This window comes from Crotalus tigris, unplaced genomic scaffold (assembly GCF_016545835.1).
Source record: "Crotalus tigris isolate CLP2741 ecotype Arizona unplaced genomic scaffold, ASM1654583v1 scf7180000024461.2689607, whole genome shotgun sequence".
NCBI classification, from domain to species: Eukaryota; Metazoa; Chordata; class Lepidosauria; order Squamata; family Viperidae; genus Crotalus; species Crotalus tigris.
The window spans coordinates 410,296-422,739 of NW_024100631.1; the positions used below are offsets into that span (position 1 = coordinate 410,296).

General features: G+C 44.5%; 1 protein-coding gene across 2 annotated transcripts in view; it reads left to right on the plus strand.

Annotated features, from left to right (window-relative positions):
- ULK1 (unc-51 like autophagy activating kinase 1) overlaps nt 1-11,973 on the plus strand; it is a 75,474-nt gene extending 63,501 nt beyond the window's left edge. The window contains exons 23-31 of one of the 2 annotated variants that reach the window (XM_039332337.1): nt 187-290; nt 448-591; nt 1,640-1,824; nt 4,670-4,848; nt 4,971-5,089; nt 7,850-8,007; nt 9,106-9,241; nt 10,355-10,437; nt 10,583-11,973. In XM_039332337.1, the coding sequence (XP_039188271.1) occupies nt 187-290; nt 448-591; nt 1,640-1,824; nt 4,670-4,848; nt 4,971-5,089; nt 7,850-8,007; nt 9,106-9,241; nt 10,355-10,410 (1,081 nt within the window). In that variant the 3' untranslated portion in view covers nt 10,411-10,437; nt 10,583-11,973. Of the gene's footprint in view, nt 1-186; nt 291-447; nt 592-1,636; nt 1,825-4,669; nt 4,849-4,970; nt 5,090-7,849; nt 8,008-9,105; nt 9,242-10,354; nt 10,438-10,582 lie in introns of both variants that reach the window. The other variant, XM_039332336.1, reaches the window with a different exon arrangement.
- The last annotated feature ends 471 nt before the right edge of the window (nt 11,974-12,444 follow it).

Here is a 12,444-nt window from a genome sequence, read left to right on the forward strand (position 1 = left end):
TTTCCCATCCTCCACACAACTAGCCGGAAACGTTATCCCTCCCTAAACTGAGGATGTTCTCCGAATTCATGGAGACCTAACCACCCTAATCAGGTTTGCCCCAACCCCCCATGGGATTGTCCCATCTATGTTTACCAGTAGACCTAGAGAGGACCTTCTTGACCTTGGCATTTTCACGTTCTCCAGGTCACTCAGCACTGGCCACTTCACTGATCTGCTTCTTAAAGCTGCTTTTGGGGAAGCTGGCAGTAATGATAGCCTCAACAGCGAGAAGCCCATGGAGATCACAGGTGCTGGGAACTTGGGTAATGGGGTGGGTGGGGGAGGTCTTCATGGGGGTGAGGGTGCTTTCCTCCTGAACCAACCCACCTCCTTTTTTTCGGTCTACACAACTTTTTCTCCTGCATCCATGAAACCTTAGCTGAGATGATCCTACTTCCTCCATAGCTCCTTCCATGGCTTGTGGAGGAACCCCTCACTCGGGGGCTCGAGAAGGTTGCTCAGGAAGCCCTTCACCAGTGGTCTTCACCGTTGGGTCACCTCCTGCTGGGACAACCCCACCGCAAACCATCCGGACCAGAATGTATTCAGGTACCCAAACCAGGAAGGGAGATGGCAGCATTGTACAACGAAGAAATTGATAACGGGGAATAATAGCTCAGGGTTGAACTGTGGGTCCTCGGTGCTCTCTGAGCTTGGTGGTTTCCTTGCAGATGTTTCGTTACCCAACTAAGGAACACCATCGGTACTAAAGGGATGGGCATTGTGGAGAAGAGGAGGAGGAGGAGGACTCCTCCTGTGGGGTCTTTGGCGCTCTCTGAACTTGGTAGTTTTCATGCAGATGTTTCATGACCTAAACTAGGGGACACCATCAGTGCTAGAAGGGAGTGGGGTGTACAGAATGGAGAAGAAAAAGGAGAAGGACTGTGGGGTCCTTGGTGCTCTCTGAACTTGGTAGTTTTCAGGCAGATGTTTCATAACCCAACTAGGGGACACCATCAGTGCTAGAAGGGAGTGTGGTTTGGGGAGGAGAGGAAGAGGAGGAGGACTGTGGAGTCCCTGGTGCTGTCTGAGCTTGGTTGTTTTTTTGCAGATGTTCCCTTACCCAGCTAGGTAATATTATCAGTGCTAGAAGGGAGTGGAATTGAGGGAGGGAGGTGGGAGGGAAGGAAGGAAGCAAGGAAGCAAGGAAGGAAGGATGGGTAGACTATGGGCTCCTTGGTGCTCTCTGAGCTTGGTGGGTTTCTTGTAGATGTTTCATTACTCAACTAGGTAACATCATCAGTGCTAGAAGGAGTGGAATTGAGGGAGGGAGGGAGGGGAGGAAAGGAAGGAAGGAAAAGGAAGGAAGGAAGGAAGGAAGGAAGGAAGGAAGGAAGGAAGGAAGGAAGGAAGGAAGGAAGGAAGGAAGGAAGGAAGGACAGATGGACTATGGGGTCCTTGGTGCTCTCTGAGCTTGTTTTCTTGCAGATGTTCCCTTACCCAAACTAAGTAACATCATCAGTGCTGTGGCATTCCCACAGTTTACTAAAAAAATACACTTAGATGTGAAGATGATGGCTTTTGTTTTCCTTTGCTTACTCATCTTGCTAAGTTTTGCATTGTATATTTTGCTTTTTATTTTTTATTTTTTTAGTAGGATCTTCAAGTTCTCTTAGTTCTGGAGGATCTTTCAGTGGGCGCCACTTAATTATGGGAGCCGGTGGGGAAATCCTTGAAGCTCCCTCAGGTCTCAGATATACATTGGCTGATCCAATTGCTGCCAACCTGGAAGGAGCAGTTATCTTTGAGGCACCTGAATTACCTGAGGAGACACTCATGGAAGTGAGTTTCATTCCCTCCCAACCCAAGTTGAGAACAGTGAAAAGTCAACGTTTAGGCTCTAATCCACCCTCAGCTGTAGACCTTGTTGGAGAAGATCCATGTTGGTCTCCTTCTACGGTCTACATGTTCAACTAGACCAGGGGTAGGCAACCTTGGCTCTTTTATGACTCGTGGACTTCAACTCCCAGAATTCCTGAGCCAGCCATGCTGAGGGGAAAGGGAGAGGTTTCCAAGCTGAGCCATGCTGGCTCAGGAATTCTGGGAGTTGAAGTCCACAAGTCATGAGGGGACCATAGTTCCCCCATGCTGGCTCAGGAATTCTGGGAGTTGAAGTCCACGAGTCATGAGGGGGCCATAGTTCCCCCATGCTGGCTCAGGAATTCTGGGAGTTGAAGTCCACGAGTCATGAAGGGGCCAAAGTTTCCCTCATGCTGGCTCAGGAATTCTGGGAGTTGAAGTCCACAAGTCACGAGGGAGCCATAGTTCCCCCATGCTGGCTCAGGAATTCTGGGAGTTGAAGTCCACGAGTCATGAGGGGACCATAGTTCCCCATGCTGGCTCAGGAATTCTGGGAGTTGAAGTCCACGAGTCATGAGGGGGCCATAGTTCCCCCATGCTGGCTCAGGAATTCTGGGAGTTGAAGTCCACGAGTCATGAAGGGGCCAAAGTTTCCCTCATGCTGGCTCAGGAATTCTGGGAGTTGAAGTCCACGAGTCATAAAAGAGCCAAGGTTGCCTACCCCTGGTCTAGATGGAGTGAAAACCTCATCCGTAGAAGCCTCCTGGGTGACTTGCAACCAGTCTCTTCTTCCCAGCCCAGACGAGATCCAAATTCTATTCCATCCTCAACCAAAGAATCTTATCTCTTTTGAGGTTGTCCATCCCAGCTTATTCCAAAATGCAATTGTGAGACAAAATAGGCCATAATGCAATGTCTCTGGAGATTCTCAGTCACCCAGATCATGGCTGTCCCAAAGGTGTTTTTTCATGAGGCAACTGGACTTCCTTGTTTTTCTTTGAAGACGTTTCGCTCCTCATCCCAGAAGCTTCTTCTGCTCTAACTGGATGGTGGGGAATGGAAGGATTTATGCTCCTTGCGGACAGCTGGACATTTGCCTTCTTTTGGAGAGTCGTTGAGGCTACCTGGAGGTTTATCTGTGTCCTCAGGGTCACCTGAGTAGTACAAATGTGTGTGGAGCCTTCTTGGCTCCAGGATGGTTTCTGCCCTGGGTCCCTTCCCCGTTGAAGACGGGCGCAGGCCGTTGGGGCTGAGTCTGTGTTGTCTGCATCTCAGACTGAAGCGCAGATGGTTCCTGTAGTCTGCAATATTATTTTTTCTGGAAATCCGTTCATGCTCCAGCACCATCCGAAGGGCGTTCATCCCAAAGTGCATAGCTAAATGTCTGCGGTGACTCTTGAGGATACAGACAAACCTCCAAATGGCCTCAACCACTCTCTTAAAGGATGCAAATGGCCAGCGGTCTGCAAGGAGTATAAATCCTTCCATTTCCCCCACCATCCAGTCAGAGCTGAAGACGCTTCTGGGACGAGAAGCGAAACATCTTCAGAGAAAAACAAGAAAGTCCAGCTGCCTCCTGAAAAAAGCACCTTTGGCGTAACGCAATGTCTACCGTCTTATCCAAACTGATAACTGTTTCCTGGCTTGAAAGCACGTTTGTAAGGACCCACCCCACTTTGCATCTTAAGAAGACAGAACTCTTAGAATCTTTCTTCCAACAGGCATCTTTATTAAGAGAAACTGGTTGCAGGCATTCTAGACAGGACTTGGGGGCCAAGCCCTATAGCTCAAGGTGGTTTTTTTTTTTGTAAAAAGTTTTTATTTTCAATTTTACAATACATTACATTCTTAAAAATACTTCAGATAAAAAAATAAAACAAATTGATACACACAACTTTCGGTATTGCTCACCCATTTCCCCCCAAACCGCATCCACCCTCTAACCAACTTGCCTCTTTCCCTCTTCTTCCTCTTCCTCACTCTCCTCCTCTTCTCCTTCTCCTCCACCTTCCTACTTGCTTCTCCCCTATCTTCTCGCTCCGGATGCGGTCCAGGGGAAATGCCCGAGCAATTCCTCTCTCCAAATTGAAACATCAATATTATATACAATAAAACTATTTCTACTTATCTGAGTACTTAAACTTCAACCCATCCTCCCCCCACGCCTCTCCCCCCCCACTTCCCAGAGCCAAGTACAGGGTTATACAAACATATTAAACATAATCTATTTAAGTTTACTAATTATACAATAACCAAAATCATACTAACCCTTAACTCTCTTCAAACGTTAACATCATAAGTTTATAAACAAATTCATTACTCATAAAATAAATGAAACTTTATAATTCCATACTTCTTCTGAACATATTGCAGGCGTTCTAGATAGGACTTAGGGTTCAAGCTCTCCCATTCAAGGTTTTAAGGGGTTCCCCAGTAGCCCCACCCAATCACCCCCCTCTTTCAGCGACAGTCTCAGGCATTACACTCCCACCCCCTTTTCCTTACTGCCGGCTGGAGGGAGACTTCAGAGAGGAGTACATGAAAGGTAATTGCCCCATTGTTATGGTTAGTCCTTTTATGGGATACCTTTTATGGTATCCACATCCAGTCTCTTTGAAGTGTACTGAAGGAAGTGAGGGCCATAAAGCCCCTTTGTTCACCCCCTTCCCTTCATCGTATGACAGAATCCAGAGAAGGCAGGAATGGGGTTTTCCAAAGTTGATAACTAGAGATGAAATATAATTGGATTCTGACAACGTGGTTAGATCTTGGTGTCTTAGCAGAGGCTGACCCTTCTGACGTTGGGTCTCTATCTCTGCGTTTTCAGCAAGAGCACACAGACATCCTTCGCAGCTTGAGGTTCACGCTGGCTTTTGTCCACTATGTGATGGAGCTTGCCACCATCAAAGGGAGCGTCAGTGAGATGTCCACTTCGGTGGCCTCTGAGTACCAGCTTCAAGAAAGCGTCGTTGCCGACCAAATCAGCTTGCTCAGCAAGGAATGGAGGTAAGTAGCAACACCCAGGTGTGGGATGCAAGCTGCAGCATCAACCCATGGTAGAGAAGTAAAACAGCTGTGCGGTTTCCTTCTGCACCTCCGTTGACCTTTGTGCTTTTGTTTTGTTGAAGCTACGCAGAACAGCTGGTCTTGTACTTGAAAGTGGCTGAATTGCTGTCTGCCGGGCTTCAGATGGCCATTGACCAGATCCGGGCAGGCAAGCTGTGTCTCTCCTCCACTGTCAAGCAAAGTAAGAATTTGTGTAGCCAACTCCACAAGGAGTGCCTAAGTTTTGTTTCCCCAGCAAGTGCTGCCTTTCAGGTTTTAAGTAGTGGTAGACAGGAGAATTCATCCCTTGCTTACAGTCTGGCCACTGGCAGAATCAGGTGCTTCTTCCGCCACGTTAGTAATTGTCGTTGCTCAGAATTTCGGTTAATGCTTAAGACACAAAGGCTTGGAAACGGAGAGACCAGGAGTTTTAGTTCACAGTCACAAAAACGGTGAGATGGTTTTGGGCTGGTTGCTTTCTTTCAGCCCTAATGGCAAACCTCTTCTGAAAAACCTTGCCAAGAAAATTGCAGGGGCAAGAAAGAGAGAGAGAGAGAGAGAGAGAGAGAGAGAGAGAGAGAGAGAAAGGAGGGAAGGAAGGAAGAAAGGAAGGAAGGAGGGAAGGCAGGAAGGAAGGAAGGAAGGAGTTAGAAAAAAACAAAGAAACAGAAAGAAAAAAGAAAAGGAAAGAGGGAGGGAAGGGGAGGGACGAAGGAAGGAAGGAAGGAAGGAAAGAGTTAGAAAAAAACAAAGAAAGAAAGAAAAAGAAAAGGAAAGAGGGAGGGGGAGGGAAGAAGGAAGGAAGGGAAGGAATGAAGGAGGGAAGGGAAAGGGAAAGAAGGAGTGGAAGGAAGAAGGGAGGAAAGGAGGGAAAGGGAGGGAGGGAGGGAAGGGAAAGAGAAGGAAGGGAAGGAAGAAGGAGGAGGAGGAAGGAAGGAAGGAAGGAAGGAAGGAAGGAAGGAAGGAAGGAAGGAAGGAAGACCCACCCATGGCAGATTGAGAATGAGTATATCCACCTCAATAGTAGAGCCATATAAACACGTCTCCAGATCCCTGGGACCTCCAGCCCTGGTGACCTAACCAAGTCTTGAAGTACTTCAAGAACATCAAAAGGAAGGGAGCTAATCTCATTTTCATCTTCTCCCCTGTGGTCTCTACTTGTTCTTCCCCATCTTGTTCAAGTTGGAAGTTGTTCTGTTTTGGTTTCATTTGCTCTGAAATGCAAGTAGGGTTCTGTGCTTTGTCCAAAATCCTGATTGCTAATCTCGGAGAAAGAAAAATAACACCTAGTTACCTGATTGGAATTTCTCAGCACTTAGCTATGTGCAAAACCATGGGCTTAAAGATAATTGATGTGGGTGCGACTTTATAATTACAGAGTAGGTAAATTAATATGCCGTCACTCAGCCAGTTGACTCATTCCTTGGCAAGGGTTGTTCCAGGGCAGAGGGGGAATAATAGGAAGGAGATGACACCCTATCTTTTAACGTCATCTTTTAGAAATGCATGCCTTGGGTTTTTTTTTTTTTTTTCCTCCCAAAGCATGCAGAACTGACAACAAATTCAGCAGGGGGAAAAAAAGCAACAACTTTAAAAAGAAAAATGCAACGAGCAAACTTTTCGAAAAGAGACACAAGCAAAGCAGAGGTGAAATAAATACAACGTAGAATGAAGAGGCAGAAAAGAAAATATTTAAAGCATCTTAAACAGATGCTTTTTCAGATGTTAGGAATCTTCAGAACAGCAAGTTTTTTTTTTACTACCCTGGCTGGGTTTTCTTCAATCCTCAAGCAAAAGAAGATTTAGATACAAATTTAAGGACTTAAAAAAAAGGAGTGGGTGGAGGGATTAGAACGATTATTTTGGAAAGTTATAAATGGACTAAGGGATCTGAAATAAGATTTTGGAATTAATGATGAGAATCCTTCCTGTGGGAAAATGTTGTTTTGAGTTCTTAAAAAAAAAACAAGATAGGATGGAACTTCCAAGGTTGATCACTAGAAGGAACCAGAAGGAACAATTAAAACAGATTACATTTAAAGGAGAATAACTAAATTTGATTTACTTATATGGAATGGAATTAAGGGGAGGTTTTTCAATATCTTCATGGTTGATCTTAAGTGTCTTTGTTTTTAAGTGTGTGTTTTTTTATTTTAAAAATAAGTTAATCGTCTCTCGGTCACTGCTGGGAAAAAAAATCTTGCATACTGCTTTCTTATCTTACTTATGGAAAGCATGAAGAAAGTTTAAAATTCTGATAGAGATTTACAAACCTTTTGGAGCTGAAGGCTTCCCTGTGTAGTTCTTTCATTCTTCTTCTGTCATACTGAAAACTTGCAATTCCAACAGCATTGGAATGAATTTTAGCAGCCCATGTTAAAGGTCAGGTTGGTTCAACTTATTTCAACTATATCCCTTCTTCCCTTCCTGGAGCTCAAGATGATAGAAGAGTCTCTTTTTGCCTCTTAATACGGTAGTCAAGGTAACAACAACAACAACAACAATAATAATAAAGTTGGAAGGGACCTTGGAGGTTATCTAGCCCAACCCGCTGCTCAGGCAGGAAACCGTAGACCATTTCAGACAAATGGCTGTCCAGTCTCTTCTTAAAAACTTCCATTGTTGGAGCATTTGCAACTTCTGGAGGCAGGTGGTTCCACTGGTTAATTGTTCTCGCTGTCATGAAATAACAGAGTTGGAAGGGACCTTAGAGGTCATCTAGTCCAACCCCCTGCTCAGGCAGGAGACCCTATACCATTTCAGACAAATGGCTGTCCAGTCTCTTCTTAAAAACTTCCTGCGTTGGAGCATTCACAGCTTCTGGAGGCAAGCTGATTGATTGCAATCGGTCCAAGGACATTCAGGGAATATGCCAAGCAACTTCAGCCTTGTAGGAAGTGTGTAGCCAGTTTTCCTATCTGGTGAGTGACTTTTCTTCCTTGATTTGTTTCCTCCTCCGTAGTTGTGAGAAAGCTGAACGACCTGTATAAAAGCAGCGTCTCTTCCTGCCATCACCTGAACTTAAGGCTACAGAGGTGGTTCATGGACAAGCAGAAACTCATGGACCGCATCAACAGCATCACGGCTGAAAAGCTCATCTTCAGCCACGCTGTGCAGATGGTAGGTGAGACCTCACCTGGGGTTGCACTGTAGGAGGATGGCGATGTTGGTGGCCGCTGTGGGGCCCAGGTGTGTCTCAAGGTGGGAACTCAAAAGAGTTTTGACCTGAAGGCAATTCGAAGAACCTCAAGTTGTTTCTCCTTCCGAGAGGAACAAGTTAAAGAAACCGTGATAACACGGGCAAAGAATTTTGGACATAACGTAGAATTAGAAAACTGGCAAAGCCTCTGGGAAAGAAATGCCAAAATAACAAAAGCATGCAAAGAAAATTCTATACAAAAATGTTTTACAGATGGCACTTTAACACTGGGGAGGCTAGCAAAAATGTTTAAAAACATTATCTAGCAACTGTTGGAAATGTAGACGAAAAGCAGGCACTTAACTACCATCTTTGGTGGACAAGCCCCAAAGCCCAAAGATTCTGGTCAAGAATAGACATATGGTTAGAGAAAATGACTAAAAAACATACAGATTTTAAGCCAGAATTATTTTTGTTAGGCATAACTGTAGGAAACTATGAGAAAGAGTCTATATATCTAATAGTACATGTATTAACTGCAGCAAAAATTGTATTCACTCAACATTGGAAAAAAATGAAGATTTACCAACTAATTTAATTAAAAAATTTTTTTAGATTGTGCAGAAATGGATAGATTGACATTGAAAATGAAAGAGAAAGAAGATTCAGTAGACTTTAGAACATGGGATACCTTTGATCAATGGCTAGAAAAACGAGGTAGAGAGAAAGGAACTTAACATGTATTAGTAGGCTAAATATTGGAACCCAGATAATATGTTGCTGATAAAATATTAAGCATTTGTGACTATAAAAAAATTATATATATTTCAAAATTTTGTGACTGGCAAAAAGTTAGTGGGAGACTAGTATAGCTGATGAGAGCTAATGAGCTTGAAATAGCTATACTAGTCTCCCACTAACTCTTCGCCAGCCACAAAATTTTGAATTCATAGTGTTCACAGTATGTGACGTCTGCCTGCAAAACATGCTCCTAGATTGGAGCGAAACGCAGAACAGACTGATTTATATTTGGTAGACCGGGTGCCTCGCCCAACAGATAAGATATTTTTCCTTCCCAGGTCCAGGCTGCTGCTTTGGATGAGATGTTTCACCACCGAGAAGACTGCGTGCAAAGATACCAGAAAGCATTGCTCTTGATGGAAGGTCTCTTGAACTTCATCTCTGAGCAAGGAGATGTTGAGAACATCAATAAATGTAAGGAGCACCAAGCAAGAGACTCGTGAGATACCTTTGGAGAGTTTTTTGTTTGGAATCTTGTTGCTTTCTCCAACTTTCTTATCTAATTACTCTCATAATCACAATTGCTTTGACGTCTACTGTTCTGGCCTTTTCACTTATTTGGAGAAGAAAGGATTTTGGGACACAAAACTGGGTATCAACCATCCCATTTGGCACTTTCAACAAAAGAAACTCCCAGCTCTTTAGATGATCAAGAGTCTAGCTTTATTGACTTTTTTTTTTTTAGATTAGCTAACTTTTATTGTCATTTTTTTCCTGTGGGCACAATGACACACGTTAAAAAAAGTGAAATTTAGTTGCTTCCTCTCAAAGTGTACACATACATAACACACATTTAAAACATATTATATACAACATACGTATAGATTTATACCAGGGATAGGCAACCTTGGCTCTTTGATGACTCGTGGACTTCAAGTCCCAGAATTCCTGAGCCAGCATGGCTCAGCTTGGAAACCTCTCCCTTTCCCATCAGCACGGCTGGCTCAGGAATTCTGGGAGTTGAAGTCCACAAGTCATAAAAGAGCCAAGGTTGCCTACCCCTGACCTCCACCCTTACATATAAGTAACATATCAATATTAATCACCCGTCCATCTTGAATACATAACGCAAGGAGGAAGCTTTAAAGTTCACAAGGTTAATACCGTATGGAACAAAGCCGTGACTGAATCTGGATGTTCTGCTTCCATCTTGACACGGCAGAAGCAAAGTCAGTTTGGGGATTTTCCCACCAAAACCCCCATAAGTAACGCCCTTCTGGGCCACCCACAGCTCATAGTTCACCAATTTTCAGTTCTGCTTTGGGAAAAACTGTCTGCTCCAGTCAAACGTTCTTCATAGCCTCTTTCCACCCTTAGTAATTCACCACCCTCCTCCTGCCACTGTTTGGTCAAGCTGTGAGCAAAAGCAGGTGCAGGCAACTTTGGAGTCAAGTCAGGTTTGACATTGGAGTTTAAAGCTTTTTTTTTTTTTAAGATTTTTGGGGTATTTTTCCAGTCCTCGCGAATGTTGATGTGTCTCACCCAACCAATGAATCATTATTCCCCTTTATCCTTTTATCTTTTTAGGTAAAATGTGCATTGAACGCCGGCTGTCCAGCTTGCAATCAGGGATCTGTGCATGACGATAAGCTTTAGTTTTTTCCATGCAGGTAACTGCTTTGGTTCCTAAAAACCCTTGGGAGTTAAACCCTGAAGCCTTTTGAAGAAGTCTCAGATGGGAAGCCATTTTTGGTTTCCCTGGCTGGCAGTGAGACCTTTCCTGGTTAACCCTTCTCTTCCTTTCTCTTTTTCCAGGAGTAGCAGCTCCATCCTGCTCACCTGGGTGCAAACTGGGGACAGGTAGATACAGAAAGACCCTTTTCCAGCTGGTGGAAAGGGGCTGTGGAAACCAAGGACCAAATCTGCTTCGTGTCCACTGGTTTTGTTTTGTTTCTGAAGACGGACCGATGGGGTTATGGCAAGGCCAGCTTGGCCCTCTTAATTTGGAGTTACTTTCGTCTACTGCTGGCAGTGGACACCTGGATGGCTTCTCGTGGTTAGAAGGATGAAGCTCAGCCAGGGAAGAACATCCCTGGTGAAGAGAGCAATTCTTCTACAGATTTTATCTGGTTGCCCGTTTGGGACCTGCCCACCGTTCCCCAATCTCCATGTACTTGGTGTGCTTCAACAGCTCCCACGCTTCGCATCCCTCTTTGCGTGGGAAGAAGGAAGAAGATCTGGAGCTCAGCTTTGCTTGAGCCTGCTTCATCCTCTGGGAAGCTGGAAGTTAGACTTGATGCTCTCCTGTGGTGGATGTGATGGGACAGAGCCATTCTTCCTTCGTCGATGGGGAGGTGGACAAATCCACAGAAGACCGTAGACCTCTTTCAAGCAGTTGGAGCCTCGCAATACAATCTTAAGCTACCGTGTTCCATCTCAAGAAGCCAAAACCGTCTAGGGTAAAGAGATAGCTTCTACACGCGGGCAAGGGGGCATTAAATCAATGCATGGAAACGGCCCCTTCGTCCAATTTAGGTGCCTATGTTGTCAGAAGGCAACTCTTCTGGAGAAACATAGGGTTGTGTTTTTTTTTTTCTCATCCATTGCTTCTCTTTCCTGAAGGACAGGACAAGAGAGGAAAGAAAACACATATGCAATACACACACTAGCTTTGTGAATCAAAGGAGCACTTTAAGGAGTTGCGGAATTCGATGGTGGCGTATTGGACTTTTCGCTTAACAGCTCCTGGGGTGTCTACTATACGGGACTTCTTGACATGTTCTGCTATGTGCTAATTTCATCGTAGAGGATTCCTTTGTGTTGGTTTTTTGTTTTGTTTTGTTTTGTTCAGAAATTGCACTACAAGTATGTGTGGGTGTCTACACACACACACACACACACACACAAGTTGCTAAGATCCAATATGTATTTATGTGTATATAATGTATAGCGTAATCTTACATGTTTTAACTGTACTGTATGTTATTAGAATTGGGGGGGGGGAGAACAGCTATGCCTTTTTCCTGTTCTCTCTGTAATCCAGGTTGCTAACTTGAACGTTTTCTAACATTAGTGATGGTCTCTTTTATTCTCTCATTCTCTCTCTCATCTCTCGCTCTTTCTCTTTCTCTCTCCTCTCTCGCTCTGTCTCTGTGTGTCTCTCTTTCTCTCTGTCTCTCTCATCTCTTGCTCTTTCTCTCTCCCACTCCTCTCTTCGCTCTGTCTCTCTGCCTTTGTCTCTCTCATCTCTCACTTTCTTTCTCTTCCTTTCTCTCTCTCTCATCTCTCTCTCTCCCTCTTCTCTGTCTCTCTGTCTCTCTCATCTCTCTCCTCTCCTCTCTCGCTCTGTCTCTCTCTCTCTCTCATCTCTCTCTTTCTTTTTCTCTCTCCCTCGTTCTCTCTCTCTCTCTGTCTCTCTCTCTCTCTTGCTCTCTCTCTCTCTTGCTCTCTCTCTCATCTCTCGCTCTTTCTCTTTCTCTCTCTCCCTCTCCTCTCTCGCTCTGTCTCTGTGTGTGTCTCTCTCTCTCTTCTTAATGGATATACTATTCAAAGCAGCCTGCTCTTCAGAAGCTCAAGGACAGGATTTGCAATTGCTTGTGTATTTGCAATTTACTGGGTTCTCTCCCCCCCCCGTTTTTTTTTAGTTGCCCATTTTCCTGTTTTAGCATTTAACTTAA